We start from the raw sequence: 16820 nt of genomic DNA on the forward strand, positions 1-16820 counted from the left end.
CTGGTGAGGGGGCTTCAAAACCGGCCCTCGGTGCTTCGCCGCGGGAAGCATCCTAGCAGGCCCGGGAGCGGGGGGGTAGGGGGGGCGTGAGGATCGAAGTGGGGTGCCGGGGCGAGGGGCTGCGGAGCGCAGCCGGAGCCCGCCGCCCGTCCGCCCCGGGCTCGGCAAGGCAGAGCCGCCAGCCTGCCGCCCCGGCTCCTCGACGGGGCGGGAGGGAGCACTGGGGCACTGCTCTGGGGAAGCTCGCAGCCACGGGCGTCACGGCGTGAGAAAGAGCCGGCGGCGAGGCGAGGCGAGGGGGAGGAGGAGGAGGAAGAAGGAGGAGGAGGAGGGCTTGCCGCTGGTCGGCAGCCAAGAGTTTAGCACAGGCAGCCCCCGCGGAGGGCGGGGGGTGAGGAGGTGACCTGCCGCTCTCACGTCCTCCCCGTCCGAGGCGGAGATGCTGGAAGCAGGGGCAGTCCCGGCCTTTTCCGCGCCCCCCGGCGCGGGGACTCTTATTGCAGCGGGGAGCCCGGGAGCCGGGCAGCCCCGCAGACGTCCCCGCACCGCGGGAGAGAGACCGGCCCGCCCGGCGAGCGAGATCGCTTCCAGCTCCGTGCCTGTCCCGCTCCTGGCCCTCTCTCCTCCTCGCCGTCGGCCCCGTCCCTCCGCCCCGGGATGCCTCCCAACCTCACCGGCTATTACCGCTTCGTATCCCAGGAGAACATGGACAATTACCTGCGTGCTTTAGGTAACTCCATCCTCCTCATCCGGCTCCTTCCTCCTCTTTCGCTCCCTTCTGTCTCCAAAAATGCCAGAAAACGGGAAGGGCGTGAAGGGGTTTGGGAACTTTCTGGTCCTTCTGCCTGCGACCATCAGTTTTGCACTGTGGTGGGAGAAGGGGAGGTTGTATCACGGCTGGGGCTCCCTGGCTAAAAGAGTGGAGGAGCTCTGTGGGGATGCTGCTAGAGGAGGGGCCCAGGTCGTCCACAGATCTCCCCTCTCATCCTCCAGATATCAACGTGGTCCTGCGAAAACTGGTTTGCCTCCTGAAGCCTGATAAAGAGATCATCCACACGGGAGATCACATGGTCATCCGCACGATCACCTCCCTGCGGGACTATGTTATGGATTTTGACCTGGGAGTCCAGTTTGAGGAAGACCTGGGACCCGTGGATGGACGCAAGTGCCAGGTGAGAAGCCCCAAGCAGTGCAGTTTGACAAGCGGACTGGGGTGCACTACAAGTTCAGGAACTTGCTCAGCTTTTGATTCACGAAGCAGTTGAGAGCCCAGCCCAGAGCTGGCGTGCCCCTGCAGGTCCAGCAATAAGTGGTTCTATGAGTAAATCACTCACTGTAAAGGGGATGAGAACCGTACAGCCAGAAACCCAGTACTTTGGGACCCAGCGGGTACTATCCTCTGGAGCAAAGCCCTGAAAAGACACGTCGTCAGCCCACTTGGCAGGCCTCTGTTGCGTTTGGAAGCCAGAGGGTCATTCACCTCCCACAACGAGCATCAGTCCCAAGGAGCCACCAAAGAGGCACTAGATCAGGGACTGCATTTGAAGATGTGTCTGAGAGGAACGGTCAGCGTTTCATCACTGGAAACCTGTATTGCCAGGACCAGCCTGTCTTGGGACCATGTCTTCCCTTCTCTTTCTTTTCTTTCAGACAACTGTCTCCTGGGAGGGGGATCAACTGGTGTGTGAGCAACTAGGAGAGAAGAGGAACCGAGGCTGGAGGCACTGGCTGGAGGGGGACCAGCTGCATCTGGTGAGGAGGGGTCCAGCTCAGCTTGCTAAATCCCGACTGCGGTGGGTGGGACACACACACACACACACACACGGTGTGGGTGCTACGGGCTCCGAGCCAGCCCTGCAGCTTCCTTCCACCTCCTCTCCAGACTTCAGCCCCGGCTTCTTGTGGGCAGCCACCACTTCACACAAACATCCGCCTCCAGGGTTTAAAAGTTAACACAGCTCAGCCAAAGGCAATGGCCCTTCCCTGCCCTGCAGCCCGACCCCATGTGGCTTCGGGAGGGTCGGGAAGGACATACAGCAGCATGTGGCCTCCAAGACTCCGGCCAGCAGCGGGAGGGCAGGCAGGGCTGGGAGAGGGAGGGAAGTAGAGGATCCAGCCTAAACTCCTCTTCGCCCTCCCCCCCCCCCCCCCCCCCCCCCCCGTTTTCCCCAGCGCATGACGGCTGAAGACGAGGTCTGTGTCCAGGTTTTCCAGAAAGTGAAGTGACCGCTCCCCGGGACGGATGCCCGGACGGCACCCTCGCTCCCGAGTGCAAACTGCCCCGATCTGAAAAAGAAACAAGACCCGAGCGAGCTGACCGTAGCAGCGTCTTTTCTTCTGCCTCCCTTCTCGCCCGGCATCGGCCGGGACGGGACGGGAGGGGACGGGCCCTCCCGCGGCCGGGGGTGACGGCGGGGCCGGGCTTGCGGGGAGCGGGAGGCGGGGAGAGGAGGCGGCCCGGGTGGGCCGGGGCAGGGGAGGGCGATGGGCCGTCGTCGGCTGCACGGAGGCTCCTTTCAGAATAAGAGCGGTGCGGGGAGGAGCGGTGCGGGGGCTGCCCCCGCGGCCGGCCCGGCCCCCCGCAGCCCCAGCGCTCCTCCCGCCGCCCCGGCCAAACCCCCCCCGCGCTGCGACCCCCGGGAAGGAGGAGTTGATGCCCGAGTGGGCGAGGGTGGCTGAGGCTGCCTCTTCTTCGCAGCCTACTTCGTTTTCTGCTGTCCCCTGGGCACCCCGCGTTCTTCTCAGGATCCCAGGATTCTCCAGCAGGTTTGGGTAGAAAAGAGAACTTGTCCTTCAGAGTCAAGGATTTTCACGTAATGGTGTGAAATCCGAGGGTGGGGGCACGTTCACTGCGCTCCTGATGAGATCCCGAGGGTGAGGAAAGCTCAGGCTCTCCTCCTGGTGTAGGAAACCATGGCCACCACCTCTAGCCCCAGCATTCCTTCTGGTGTTCCTGGCAGTGTCCCCCCATGGCCATCATAGCTCTCCTGGTTGACAGCTCCTCTCTACAGAGACCAAGGGACAGAACCAAAGGAGGTGAGGTACCCTGAAAAGCCAGACCAGTGCCAGAGACAGAGATGTCCTTTAATGAAGACATCTGATGGGAGGTCCATGAGCCCACAGGCAGTTATTTCTTAAGGACACTTGTGTTTGCCCCCCAACAAAAGGTTGAAGGGCAGGGTACACAGGAATGTGCAGCTACTGACAGCACAGAGAACCAAGAGGTAGGCAGATTTTGAAAATACAGGCCCTTTTTGAGCTGCAAAAATGCATTTTTTTCCTCCAGCAGCTCATCTAAAATGTAGTATTCTCCAAAGGGCTTCTTCTCAGAGAACTGCAAAGATGAGTGCCATGAGAAAGGCATTACTTCAAAACATGTGATAAGCAAGGGGTAGGGGAGCTGCAGCTGTACCTATAATGTCGAACTCTGGCTCTTCAAGGTTGTCTCTGAGGACACCCCAGACTGCAGCACCTTGTCAATGTCCACAGCGCAAGAGTGCCACTGGGTGGGACACGGTCAAACCCAACGAGCAACCATAGCCACACCATCCACCATGTCATTTATCTGCTCTGTGCAGACCTCCACAACCCATCATTCCCTCTCTCATAAGGAACCTTTACATTATTTTGTGTTGTATCACAAGGTTGCAAAAGGCAGAGCTTTGGCTGACAGCAGCTGAAGCTGGTTCAACTGTTGACCTCTTCATACTCCTCTATACAATGAACACCCCTCAGAGATGCTTCTGATCCCCAGCACCAAGCTCACCATGTCCAGACTGGTATCTTCTAGACTCTGTGATCAACAACTAATCAACTCATTTCAGGCCCTGCACCACAAGCTGGTACAAACTTTCATTTTCTGAGCCTACATTCTGGTTTGATGGTAGACAGCTATTGCCTTCAAGTGGTTAGCCAGACACTTCGACTAGCATGCCAGCCATCCACCTAATTGTCACGTGTCTGTGAGGTGATACGCCAAGTGAATTGCTTCTGACTGGTTGCCAGCTATCATATATCCATGACAGCCTCTCCTCTTCAGGAAGCATCTGGGTGTGCCAGAACCATAGATAGGAATCATACCCACTTGATGTGGTCCACACTCATAATAACCGTACGGGATAGTATTGTAACCTACTCTGCGGCTTCAGCTAGTAACTACCAGCACAAATAATTCACTGGGTTTCTTTTGTAGTTACGCGACAGGACTTTGCGCAGGAGTACTACAGCGCTTAGACACGAGCCTGCAGGAGGTGAGGATGCTAGCATAAGGCAGGGGATGAGGTGTGATATTAGGAGGACACTGTCTATGTTTTTGCCTCTTGCTGAGTGGCTAGTGTTGAAGAACTACATGCCTTCTGGGGTATTACAACTTGTCTTTCCTCCTTGATTTAGAAGACGCAGAAGCAGACCACCAAGATGATGATGCTTCTCACCATCTCATACCAGGGGGAAGACCCACTCCTAAGCCGCCTTTTGGTGTAGGTCATCTTCTCCATATCAGCCACAGCTTCAGGAGTGGCATGATTTGTCTGAAAAAGTGGTAAGCCATTGGATAGCACAGGCCTGGCTGTGTGAAGTCCAAGCCCTATGGCTAGTGGCAGGGTGTCCCCAAAAGGCACCAAGATAGATAATCAAACCAAAGGGTTGAAGGCAGAGTGCCCTGGGAAAGCAGCTCAGTGTTTACAGGTGAGCCTGTCTCTGTGGCCCTGGTGTACTGTAGGATAGGTGGTGTAGCTGTAGGAGGCCCAACAGAGATATTTCTCTGTCCTCCTTTCTTCAAGTTTGAGGACAAAGCATCCAGCTCATCTTCTCCTTCTTAGTGGATGAGAGGCACTGCACACCAAAGGATGATCTCACAGCTTCCGAGGCTGCAGAGCAGGTTTCTTTCCAACAACGTCCTGCAACACACTGCGCTCAAAAGCAGGAGTCTCCCTCCGTGAGAAGATGTTGGCATCTTTGACTGTGTTGAAGGTCTGCAGTTTCTTTACTTTGCTCTCATATTATCTGGCTTTACTGCCCAGTCCTATTGTAACCCAGCTGAGTCAAGCAAGCAGCAAACCGGTGCTGATTTTGGTGTTCCATGGTCCTACATGTATTCCGTGGTCCTACATGTATTCTGCCCTTAAGCAAATAAAGGCACAAAGAAAGACATCCTCCCAAGGGAAAAACGGTACCAGGTATTTCCTGGATCCTACCTAACGTAAAGAACAGGATTGCACAGAGCATCTGAAGGGGAACACCACCAGTGGGAGCACTGGAGCAGGACTGAGGGCACAGACGTATTGTCCAAATCAGGTGGGTCCATGGGACACGGTATATTAGAGGTGGGCTACAGCAATTAGGCAACTCCCCAGCTAACCACCCTTATCTTAACCAGCTGAAGCACTCTCCTAGTAGCCCAGGTGGTGTCATCGGGGCAGGGGGAGGAAATGAAGACATGGGAGATGTGCCTTGAAAGTGCCATGGGGAACTCCCATTAGGGACCTCTGGATAGAAGATTCCTTGTCAAGAACACACTGAAATGACCGACTCCCTTACAAATGATCCTCTATCACCTCTGTCTAGCCGTGCTTTGCGGGGGAACACTCTTCCCACTGGTAACTTGTTCATAACAGATCTCTTGGAGAGTAGTTTCCAGTCCCTGCCAGCTACTTTCCAGATGTGGTTTCCGAATAAAAACGTCCCTTCTGGTGGGACAGTAAGCCAGCAGAACCTGCTCTAGCACAGCACAGCAGTGACCCTGCCCAAGTATGTTCATCATGCAGAGGAGATATTTGGACCTCAGGAAGTGCTGGGGTAATGTCCCCTGCTTAATCTTAATTCTGATGTGTGGGGCCATATGCTGTTATTACAGAGGCACTAATTACATGTTTATGTGATCTTTGGGGAGATTTAGATTAGACATTAGGAGGAAATTCTTTACTGTGAGGATGGTGAGGCACTGGAACAGGTTGCCCAGGGAAGCTGTGGATGCCCCATCCCTGGAAGTGTTCAAGGCCAGGCTGGATGGGGCTTTGAGTAACCTGCTCTAGTGGAGGTGTCCCTGCCCATGGCAGGGGGGTTGGAACTCGATGATCTTTAAGGTCCCTTCCAACTCTAACCATTCTATGATTCTATGACATTTGATGAGCACGTTCTCTAGTACACTTCCATAAATATCACAAAGATGCTTTCTTCATAATTTTTAACGCTATTTTCACCTTAATTCAACATGCTTTTGTAGCTGTGAATTATTTCCTATGCTTTCAATGCATGAAACTTGCTAATTTCTCCGAAGCCACCCATAATTCTAAGGGGAAACACTAATACGGTGTTTTATCTCTTACACCAAAGTCTGGAAGCCACAAAATTTTAAACTTTGCAAAGTTGGTGGCACACAATATATGTCTTGGGCACTGTGTTGATAATAGCCTGAAACGTGTTTGTAAGCTGCTATCTTTTCTCATTTTCCCATTAAATACTGAAGGCCTTATCTATCCATCTTGTTTCTCCTAAAAATGCTTGCAGAACAAACAGCAAGAAGGGTCCTTGAAAAGGGACTTGTCTCAGAATTCTTTTAATTCTATAGGTTTGTTCATTTTTCTTGGTATCTATTTAACTCAAATGTCTGAGGTTTCTTGCTTTCCCTGAAGAAGCTCCCAGTTCCCATCCCAAAAAAACCCAATTTCTGAAATGATCTTCAGTTCCCATCCCAAAAAAACCCCAATTTCTGAAATGATCTTCAGCAAGCCAGAACAGAGAAAAGTTTACTTTTTTCGTGGTTTGATTTTTTTTAAATTTAAATTAATCTCTTCAGACTAAAACTTCTGGTCTTCCTACACCAGAAAACTGCCCAGCAGGAGTGGGGGAAGACTTCCTCGGAGGACATCTTTAGGGGGGGAACAACCTGAGAGCAGCCGCTGGATTGCAGATCAAGCTCTAGGAAAGGTCTCTGGCAATCGTTTTCCTGCCTTCTCGCCCAGAAGAGACAGATGGCTCCTGCCTGGCTAGGATGTCAGGGACCCCCAAGAGCACCCCCGGCAGCCTGGGTTCGCATGGCCGGGGGGGACCGGCAGCTCGGCAGCAGCTCGGCAGCAGAGGGCAGCAGGCGCTGGGTTGTGGGGGAGCCTGGTCCGGGGCCAGTCGGGCTTTCTCTTCCCTCCCTCCGCCTCTTCCCACCTACCTGACCGGCCCCCGGGCAGAATTCCCGCTGGCCGCCGCTCCGGAGCTCCGGCCGGGGCAGCGGGGAGGACGGGCAGGGGTTGCGTGCCCGGTGGGCGAGCGCATGGACATGTGAGTGGGGGCAACTGGGGAGGGGGGAGACGCAGCTGGATCTTTTGCAGGGAGGGAACGGGAGGGTTAGACCCTTCCAGGAAGGAGAAGAGGTCCAAGGGGCTGAGCTCATCTCGCTGTCCCTCCGTTTAAGCTTTGCTAGCACGTAGGGTTGAGGAAGAAGGATCTTCCTGGCTGATGTTTTTCATGAGATCTGGGCGGTGAGCTTGTTTCGGAGCAACAGTGATAGTCCCCCGTTCCCCAGAGAGGAATAGGAGCTATCTGCAGAATGAGAAGAAAAAAAAAAATGCGGATCAGCTTTTGGAGGAGAGGAATTGAGGCATGACCGGGTAAGAGGGCTGCCCAGGAGGCACAGCGGGGTTGCTCCTCAGCAAACTGAGCTTGAGCTCTCCAGACCCTCACCAAATGAACTGGGCAGAGATCCTAGACGAGCAATAAACAGAAATGACCTGCTGGCCTAGAGCCAAAGGGAACCAAACTTCCCCAGGTTCTAAGGGACCCAGCCCTATGGCTGCTGGGAACAAGGAGATGTTGCTCGGGGAATTCCCCCTTGCTCCTTCAAACTGACTCCTAGTTGATGAATCTCTTTGGCTGAGTGACAATGCCTTGCTGGAACCTGGGTAGTGCTGGTGTCTTCATTTCAGCTGTCCTCCTTGTTCCTGAGTGATCCAAGCCAAAAGTTGGACCCGGAACTAGGCCTCCCGTGTTGGATTCCATTAGACAGTGCACAAGTCACTTGTGAAGTCTCCCCTGATTTTGGATGTCCTAATTTTGTGCAATTCAAAGTTTACTTGCTATGTTCACAGGCACGTTCCTTTCCTCCTGTGGGCCGCCTTCTTTTTGGGAGTGATCAGTTCCAGTCCAGTCCCAAGAAAGCTTTTTGGGGAGATTAGATCCCCCGGTTATCCCAAGCCATATCCCAACAGTAACATCAGCATCTGGAATATCCACGTCCCAAAAGGCTATGTGGTGAAGCTGACCTTCAAATATTTTGACCTGGAGCCATCTGAGTCCTGCTTCTACGACTATGTTAAGGTATGTGCGTGGGCCAAAGGGTGTCTGGAGATGGGAATCTAGTGGCCACCACATGCAATGGGCAATGGCTCTTCATTCACCAGGCCTCCTCTCACGCTTCCCACAGAGGAAAGGGAAGGAGTTAAAGATAGAAATGGGTGGAGCAACTACTGGCAACTCACAGCTGGGTAATAGTGATGTGTGAAGCTTGCTGAATCTTCTGAGGCTACAGTGATTTCCCCTTAACCTTGACAGATCAAAGCAGACAAGAAGAACTTGGGCCGATACTGTGGCCAGCCTGGGTCAACCACAGGCAATCACCCAGGAAGAAAGGAATTTGTATCTAAGGGGAACAGGATGCACCTGGCATTTCACTCCGATTTCTCCAATGAAGACAATGGCACAGTGATTCCCTACAGGGGCTTCCTGGCCTATTACCAAGCTGTAGGTGAGTAGGCAATACCCTCAGCACGCAGAAAGAAGCCTGTGTGGCTCCACCAATTTTCCTCCTTGTTAGGAAAACAAAGAGAAGCTGTGAGCAAGGATATGAATCTCTATGTACTTCCAGTGTACAGCAGAGAGGTTTAACACTTTCCTCTTCTTGTCCCTGCATTACCTCTGTCTTCAGATCTTGATGAATGTGACCCTAACAATGCTGTTGAGGAAGAGGAAAGGCCTCAGTGCCAGCACTTCTGCCACAACTATGTGGGTGGCTACTTCTGTTCTTGCCGGACTGGCTACCAGCTTCAGAGTGACCACCACTCCTGCAAAGGTAAATTGAAATTTGGAAAGATCAGAGGGTTCTGGGGAAGGAGCCCTTCAGCCAGGATGGGTGGGAGAATTGACTTAGGGAGGAATTGACAGGGCTGCAGGAGACACAGCTCCACAATGTGACCTCTGCTTTCTTCCTCTACACCAGTGGAGTGCAGCAGTGAGTTGTTCACAGAGGCATCTGGGTACCTGAGCAGCCCCGAGTACCCCCAGCACTATCCTGAAGACCTCCGCTGTAACTACAGCATCCGTCTGCCAAAGGGCCTGTCTATCATACTCAAGTTCTTGGAACCCTTTGAGATTGATGAACACCAGCAAGTCCACTGTCCTTATGACCAGCTCAAGGTACTGGGGATTAGCCAACTCTACTTCCAACCCTGCTGCCAGACCTGGACAGGAATTGTGGGGACACCACTGTTCAGATGAGAAATATGGGATCAGTACAAGGAGGATGCCCCAGCATGATGGACTGAGCTCTTCCCTTGTCCCTCCCTCAATGTGCTTAATTACCAGCATCCTGAGGTCAGAGGCCGTGGTCACAGGCCCCTGTGAGTGGAGCCACAAAACTCATCCTTCTTCCAGTTTTATCTCCCTTTGATTTAATCTCAGGACATGAAGGGGTTGATAGCTCTGCTGCCCATAGTAGGGGAGAAGCAGAGCTTGTTGGTAGCTCAGACCTTTGTTCTGATCTGTCAGTGCAGACATCAGCAAAGATGGGTCACACAGCCAGCCCTGTCCGCCGTCACAGGCACAGTGGCAAACTTGGTCTGGATTGAAATAGGGATACTGGGGCAGAGAGGCATGTGTGTTTCTGTCCCTGTGATACAACTTTTCCTCACCAGATCCAAGCAAGAGGAAGACAGATTGGTGAATTCTGTGGCAAGGAGTCACCTGGCAGCATTGAAACCAACAGCAATGAGGTGGACATACTCTTCCTCACCGATGAGTCAGGGTTCAGCCGTGGCTGGAAGATCCACTATACCTCAGAGAGTAAGACATTTCTTCCCCAGAGGCTACTACAGCCTATCTACACCACTTGTTAATCCCAACTCACTTTGTCCCATTCTCTAACAGAAATACGGTGCCCACAGCCTGTCCCACGGGATCAGTTTACCATCATCAGAGACCTGCAGCCTGTGTATCAGTTTCAGGACTATATCGTTGTCAGCTGCAAGACTGGGTATAACCTGATGGAGGTGAGATCCCTTCTCCACTCCCTTCAGCCATATTCTGGCTTCTCTTGAGTTTGTGTAAGTCTTTCACCTTTCAGTAAAACTTTCTTTGGAGATTTCACGCATGGCAACCTGTTGCAATTTCTGTTTTGTCCTTGCTCCTGTCGGCTTTCTTCCAGTGTTTTCTCCTTCCTTTCTCCTGGCTCCTTTCTTTATGCAATTACTATTTCATGAAGCCCTGGTAGAAGACGAGAGACAAAGATCCCAGGAAACATTGGTAAACAAAAATACCTCTTTGGAGGGGTACGAAATGAGATTTGAAGCAGAAGATGTTACCTGCCTCCCTTGCCATCCTATTGCCCAGACTGGGTAGCTCCCCAGACTTGTCACGGTTTTATGGTTGCTGGCTGCTGCTATCTTGGCCTGCTGTGAAGAATTTGTAGCCTGTGGCAAACACAGGATAGAGAGAAGGCAGCAAGAGGAGAGGAGAGCAACTGGAACAGACTGCAGAGGGGTAACTACTGGACAGCAGTGAAAAGATGGGCAGATAGAATAGTATTTTAATGTGGGGATGGGAATGTAAGGCTCTGTACAACTAACAGAGGCGTTTCTCTCTCCCATGCAGGGTAACCGAAAGCTGCTGTCCTTCACAGCTGTCTGCCAGGCTGATGGGACGTGGCATCAATCCATGCCCCGCTGTGAAAGTGAGTGATCTAAGAATGGGGATTATGCCCCCTGCCGTGGCCTTCCCCCTCCAAGCATATGAGGAGCTCAGCCTCTATGACTCAATTTGCCTGTGGCCATAGACTCACAGATATCCTGGTTGGAAGGACCTGTGGAGGTCACCTAGTCCACTGTTGAATTTCATTACATTTTCCACTTGCAAGAACTTAAATGTTTTTCCTCCCTTACATAAACGAATAAAATATCACTTAAAAGTTGATACAATGCTGTAACATCTAAAAGCAAAAGATCCCAGTCTGGGGTCCATTTTGGAACACCCTCTCTCGGCCCCCTGTGCTAACTGGTCCTCTCTATCCTTCACATCATGGCCACAATCCAAGTTGAGCCTAAGCTTGCAGGCAGTAAGGCTGTCTTTGATTCACCTCTTTCTTTTCTTTTTTGTAGTTGTGAACTGTGGCAGCCCTACAGACCTGACCAATGGGGCATTCATCTATGTCAACGAACCTGCAAACAACAGCTACCAGTCAGTCATCACGTACCAGTGCAATAAGCCATATTATCAAATTGTCACCGGAACAGGGGGTGGTGAGTCCTAATCCCACACAGACACCGAAATCTGTGCATGAAAAGCTCTCTCAAATTTCCAGTTAAAATTGTCTCTGCTCCCCAGGCTTAACAGTCATGGTTTCCTCCTGTGAAGGCTCTCCAATCTTCCCCTGACTCTGCAGCATAGCTCCTGAGGCTTCTTGTCTCAGCCTGTTCCAACCCTGCTTCATTCCCAGAGTCCATCACATCCCTCCTTCATGCTCTCCTTAACTTTTGCAGGGGGTCTTACTCTCTCATCTGTAGTCTAAGGGCTAAATAACATACATACAGAAACACCTACTTTTATGCAGCAGGTCGAAAAAATGAAGGCAATGTTCAAAACCATTCACACGCTTTCTTTTTACACTTAAGATTTGATTTGATAGATTTTTTAAGCTGAATCAGTTCCTGGATATGGTTGGATAGACATGGACATCCAGCATGGACACACACTTGTATGGCATGCCCTGAGAGAGGTGACATGCTAGCGCTGGGCCAGGAACAAGCAGCTAAGGAATGCTTTAAGTTGGTACTAATGTTGAATTTGATTATTTTTGCATCTGAGTTTAACTCCTTCATAAAGAGTCAGAGCTCAATCTCATCAGAAAAAAAATCAGGAGCCAGTAAATATCAGCACCAGCCAAATTCTGATTGGGGAGTCATTGTAATTTAGTCCATTTTGAAAGAAAACAGCAAACACTTTCTTGGAAGCATTTATTACAGTGTAAGTTAACTTGTATACAAATTATTTTTAGTCACCAGCACAAACTTTCTAAGAAAAGCAAGGATGTTGGAGGTATTGGAGTTTGTGTTGAGAGGTGACATGCAAGAGGTGACCTGCAATAAAGCCTCAGAAATAGATACTGAGCGTGTACGGTAACTGACTCATCCTTTTCCTGTTTCTGGAACAAACCACCTTGTCCTACTCTCTGCAAACTGTAGAGACCAGAAACTTGAATCTAAAATCCATGTCTTTACTTCTTCTCTCCCTTCTTTGGGCTAAATGAGGTCAAACGGAGCTCAACAAGCATGCGGACTGAGCGAAGTTAGGACTTCACTCAGATGGCTCTTCAGGCTTTTCTTCTACAGAAGCAGTGCCTGAACTTTACTGGTCCCCTGGAACAGAGGTGCATCGAGATGTAGATGCCATCCCAGATGGAGGCATTCCAGACTGTACCACAGGCGGCTTTTCCTGGGAAAGGGTGCCTTTTGGGATGGAAGAGCCGAGTGCAGCATGTGGGATACCTTGGAGAGAGGAACCCCTAGAAAATATTCTATTCTATTCTATTCTATTCTATTCTATTCTATTCTATTCTATTCTATTCTATTCTATTCTATTCTATTCTATTCCTGTCTTCCCACCCCATGCCTGGCAGGCCTGGGTCTCATTCACTTCCCTCTCATCCTACAGACAGTTTCACCTGCTCCTCTGAGGGAACCTGGGTGGATCGAGATGGCCAGGTGAGGATTCCCACCTGCTTGCCAGGTCAGTAAGAAACTCTGACTTACTTTGGTGTTTACCAATTCGTGCTTACAGTCAGTACAAAGCCGGGACAACATGCAGGGAGCGGGGTGAGGATAATGGTGTCGGTGAGGGAGGGCAAGGAAATCTATCCAGGAAGGCAAAAATAAGGTGAAATTGAAGGGTGGTGGTGCAGGAAAGAGAGAGACAAGCCAGGGCAACAGAGAGTGTGATGATCTCCTTGCATTTCTTCACAGTGTGTGGGAAGCCAGTCAGTCCCATTACTGAAGTCCAGCGGATCCTGGGTGGCAAGCCAGCAAGGACAGGCAATTTCCCTTGGCAGGCTCTGACTGGCATCCATGGACGAGGGGGTGGTGCGCTCCTGGGTGACCGCTGGATCCTGACGGCTGCCCACACCATCCTCCCCAAAGGGGCAGGAGGGAACAACGTAAGCTTGGAGCAGCTAGCAGAGGAGGCTAACGTGTTCCTCGGCCACACCAAGGTAGAAGAGCTCCACAAGATGGGTAACCACCCTGTACGTAGGATCTTTATCCATCCAGATTACGACCCTAAAGATGACTACAACTTCAATGGGGACATAGCCCTGCTGGAGCTGAAACACCCGGTAACCCTGGGCCCTGCATTACTGCCCATCTGTCTCCCAGATACTACCAACACCTTGTTCTACATGGATGGGCACGTGGGCTATGTGAGCGGCTTTGGTGTGGAAAAAAACTTTATTTCAAATGAATTGAGGTATGTGAGCCTACCAGCGGTTGCTCGAGAGAAGTGTCAGAGTTGGCTGGACAGTAAGAAGAGAAGTGTGCCTATGATTTTCTCTGAGAACATGTTCTGTGCTGGCTTCCTCACAGTCAAACGGGATACCTGCCAGGGGGATAGCGGGAGTGTCTTCACAGCGTTAGACACAGAAAGTGGTCGCTGGGTGGCTACCGGTATTGTCTCTTGGGGTATCGGCTGTGCCGAAGGTTATGGCTTCTACACCAAGATCCTCAACTATGTGGACTGGATCAAAGGGATAGTAAGGGAGGAAAGGCTCTAAATGTTTCTGTCCTACTAGCTGAAGAATCACTGATAGCTTATAAATTTCCAGACACAGCAAAGCATATCTAAAGCTTTTGATGATGCCCCAAGGGCTTTTCAAACACGCAGACCATGTAACCTTCATCGTGAGCACTTCTGAGAGCCACCGTATTGTTTGATGAATTCTTGGTGATACCATCAAAACTTACCAAAGCTGCTGCACCATTGGCAGCTTATGGAATGCTCTTGTGGATATTCTAGTTCTTCCAAATCTTATTACTGGATGAAGCCTTAATAATATCAGGAAATCTCATGACAGCAAACGTGTTATTGTTTCAAGCGCTGATGGTATCATCAGACTACTGCAGTCTACTTTTGTACTCCATTGTGTGGGAAGCTTGCAGGGCAGCAGACTTTCTTGAAGGATGTGGTACTTTCTGCTGAGTACAGTGTGCATATGCCCGTTGGCATCAGTGAGATTCTATGAATATTAAAATCATTGCTGGAGAAACCAGGTGTGTTACGTCTTTTCTGTCTTTGTTTTTAACAACTACTAAATATTCCCCATCACTGAATATGGAAGCATTGAAAGCGACTTACGGACTTTGTATAGGGATTGCTTTACCTGCCACTAAAGTAATTCCAGTTCTGCAATGGCATGTGGCAGTTGCTCACCTGTCCCAAAACTACCATTAGATTACCCAGTCTGAAACTCCAGGTGGCTTCAAGGGAGGCAAAAATAAGTTGTCTGTGTGATGCCACATTCAAAAGACATGGAAGACAACAACCAATTTCATGGAGAAAAGAGCCCAGGAACCTTTACTGATAAGAATTTGAGGATGGTCTTTTTTTTTTTTTTTTGTGTACTATATGAAATAAAGCTCTGACTGCAGGACAGCAGCTCTAAAATGATGGTGACTCAGAGAGAAGATATCTCCTCTTGTATTTTCTGTATATTCTCTGGAGTTGCCTCTTAACTAGTTTTGCTACTGCGGAACAACCTACCTTTTTCTTGTGAGTCACTGAGAGAAATGAAGTCTGCAAGACCTTGACAGGGGAACTCTGGGGGTAAGGTCATAGTTGCCTTCTCACACTGTTTTCTGTGGGATCCAGCTCCAGATCTTCTCAGGTGTCGGTATCTCTCATTTGCTTTTGAGATAATATACCCTGGGGAGTGACCTGTGAAATTGCACATCTGATATAAATTCATCATTGATCTCCAGAGGTCAGAATTCTGTTGATTTTCCCCATTTATATGGGCAAAAGGGGAGCATGAGAGGCAACAAGAGCATGGAAAAACAAGGTGTCCAGTTGCACAGGAGTGATGGATAAACTCTGGTCTGGGGGAGGGAATGGAGAATGAGGCATATGCAACTGGAGCATATTCCAGGTGAAGAACAGGGAATTTCTGGGACGCTCAGTGAGTACAGGTGACAAGAACAACAAAACACCCAATTCTTCAGTCTTTGTAAAAATTGAGGAAAATGACTGAGAAGCCATCTTAAAGAGTTTCCTGCTCTGCAGGAAACTAGGAAACTTTGGGAAGTTGAGGCACACCTAAAATCCCTATAGGAATCTGTGACCCTCATAGGAACAGAATCCAAGCTAAATAAGCATCTTTCTTGTTTCCTGCTCCTGGACCATTCAGCCACACTTCTGTTTCTCTTCTCCTCTGGTCTCCTGAATTGATTTCAGCATTTTCTCTTCCTCTCCTTTTCCAGAAGGCTGGAGTTAATCAGTGAGCTAGTGAGCAACGATGTGACACTGCTTGCTTGAGTGGTTTTGTGGTCATAGAAGCTATGGAAATGTCTTACCTTAGTTTGAAAGTCACCTTTTCAGAACTTAAAATGGATTAGTTTTCTCCAAATTGTACTTTGTTGAGCTATTTCTACTGCTGAAGTATCCATCACATACTAAAGCAGAAGCTTCCTAATAGCAGTCTGTAAGATTTCCAGTGGCTTTTGCTGTTGATTACCCCAGATATTTGGACATGTCTGTATGATTTATGAAATTCTAATACATACTGTGAAGTCATGTATTATATATAATACACAACTTATAAAATATTATTACCATGGCACCACTGCATCATTATTGTTTCTTTGTTCCCCCTTTGCACAAGAGGAACATGAGCTAAGATTGCAGCTGGGACTAGTTACTAGAAATGGACGCTTCCCTTTTGTGCTCCAAAAGATGAAAGATGAGATGAGTCCACCTACGTAGCAACAAGAAGGAATGACTGTAAAACTTCACACTAGTTTAAAGTTGGCACGTACAGATATAAAAGTAAAAAGCATTCAACTGTGACCTGCAGGTCATAGTTCCTCAGGAATGTAGTATGAGATCTTGGTTACTAGTCCAACAACAAAATAACCTTTTGCTTGTTACACAAATTTGAAGGTGTGAGAATCTATATGATAACTCCCAAGAGTCGCACACATCCTCCTCACCATTTCCTACACTCTCAGAAAAACTTAGGCTGGAAGAGGAGGTCTCTAGTCCAAGCCACTGCTGGCAGCAGGACTGACGTCAGAGCCTCAGGGCCTTGCCTGGGCAAGTTATGAACATGTCCAGGGACAGAGATTCCCCAGTCTTTTATCACACTCGTTCCTGGGCTGACCCACACCCTACGAAAAAGCCCAATTGGAAATCCCCTTAATGTAACTTGTGTCTATCGTCTCTTGTCCTGTCACTGTTCACGTTTCTGAAGAGTCTTGCTCTGTGTACTCCCTAGCTCTCCTTTAGGTATCTGAGTACAGCAGTGAGATCCCCCTCTTAGCTTCCTCCTTTTTCAGCTCAACAAACCCAGCTTCCTCCAT

The 16820-nt window shown here is 50.0% G+C and overlaps 2 protein-coding genes across 2 annotated transcripts; both read left to right on the plus strand.

Moving 5' to 3' along the window:
- Positions 1 to 565: 565 nt before the first annotated feature.
- RBP5 (retinol binding protein 5) lies at positions 566 to 2313 on the plus strand. The gene is made up of 4 exons (XM_074153390.1): positions 566 to 730; positions 994 to 1172; positions 1651 to 1752; positions 2173 to 2313. Exons 1-4 carry the CDS (start codon positions 658 to 660, stop codon positions 2224 to 2226), a joined length of 408 nt encoding a protein of 135 aa, XP_074009491.1. The 5' UTR covers positions 566 to 657; the 3' UTR covers positions 2227 to 2313.
- A 4899-nt stretch (positions 2314 to 7212) lies between these two features.
- On the plus strand, positions 7213 to 14507 carry C1R (complement C1r). Its single transcript, XM_074145958.1, has 11 exons — positions 7213 to 7272; positions 8079 to 8307; positions 8542 to 8734; positions 8915 to 9058; positions 9206 to 9402; positions 9900 to 10047; positions 10132 to 10253; positions 10855 to 10933; positions 11358 to 11498; positions 12910 to 12984; positions 13218 to 14507. The coding sequence occupies exons 1-11, from the start codon at positions 7265 to 7267 to the stop codon at positions 14018 to 14020; spliced, it is 2139 nt and encodes a 712-aa protein (XP_074002059.1). The 5' UTR covers positions 7213 to 7264; the 3' UTR covers positions 14021 to 14507.
- The last annotated feature ends 2313 nt before the right edge of the window (positions 14508 to 16820 follow it).

This window comes from Numenius arquata, chromosome 1 (assembly GCF_964106895.1).
Source record: "Numenius arquata chromosome 1, bNumArq3.hap1.1, whole genome shotgun sequence".
Taxonomy (NCBI): Eukaryota; Metazoa; Chordata; class Aves; order Charadriiformes; family Scolopacidae; genus Numenius; species Numenius arquata.

What these genes read in the sequence shown, in the direction of transcription:
- C1R (XM_074145958.1), top strand. An exon ending in TGACCACCACTCCTGCAAAG is followed by an intron (nt 9,059 to 9,205) that starts GTAAATTGAAAT and finishes CCTCTACACCAG; the next exon opens with TGGAGTGCAGCAGTGAGTTG. An exon ending in GTCCTTATGACCAGCTCAAG is followed by an intron (nt 9,403 to 9,899) that starts GTACTGGGGATT and finishes TTTCCTCACCAG; the next exon opens with ATCCAAGCAAGAGGAAGACA.
- RBP5 (XM_074153390.1), top strand. Translation starts at nt 658, where the DNA reads ATGCCTCCCAACCTCACCGGCTATTACCGCTTCGTATCCCAGGAGAAC. An exon ending in TGGATGGACGCAAGTGCCAG is followed by an intron (nt 1,173 to 1,650) that starts GTGAGAAGCCCC and finishes CTTTTCTTTCAG; the next exon opens with ACAACTGTCTCCTGGGAGGG. An exon ending in AGGGGGACCAGCTGCATCTG is followed by an intron (nt 1,753 to 2,172) that starts GTGAGGAGGGGT and finishes CGTTTTCCCCAG; the next exon opens with CGCATGACGGCTGAAGACGA.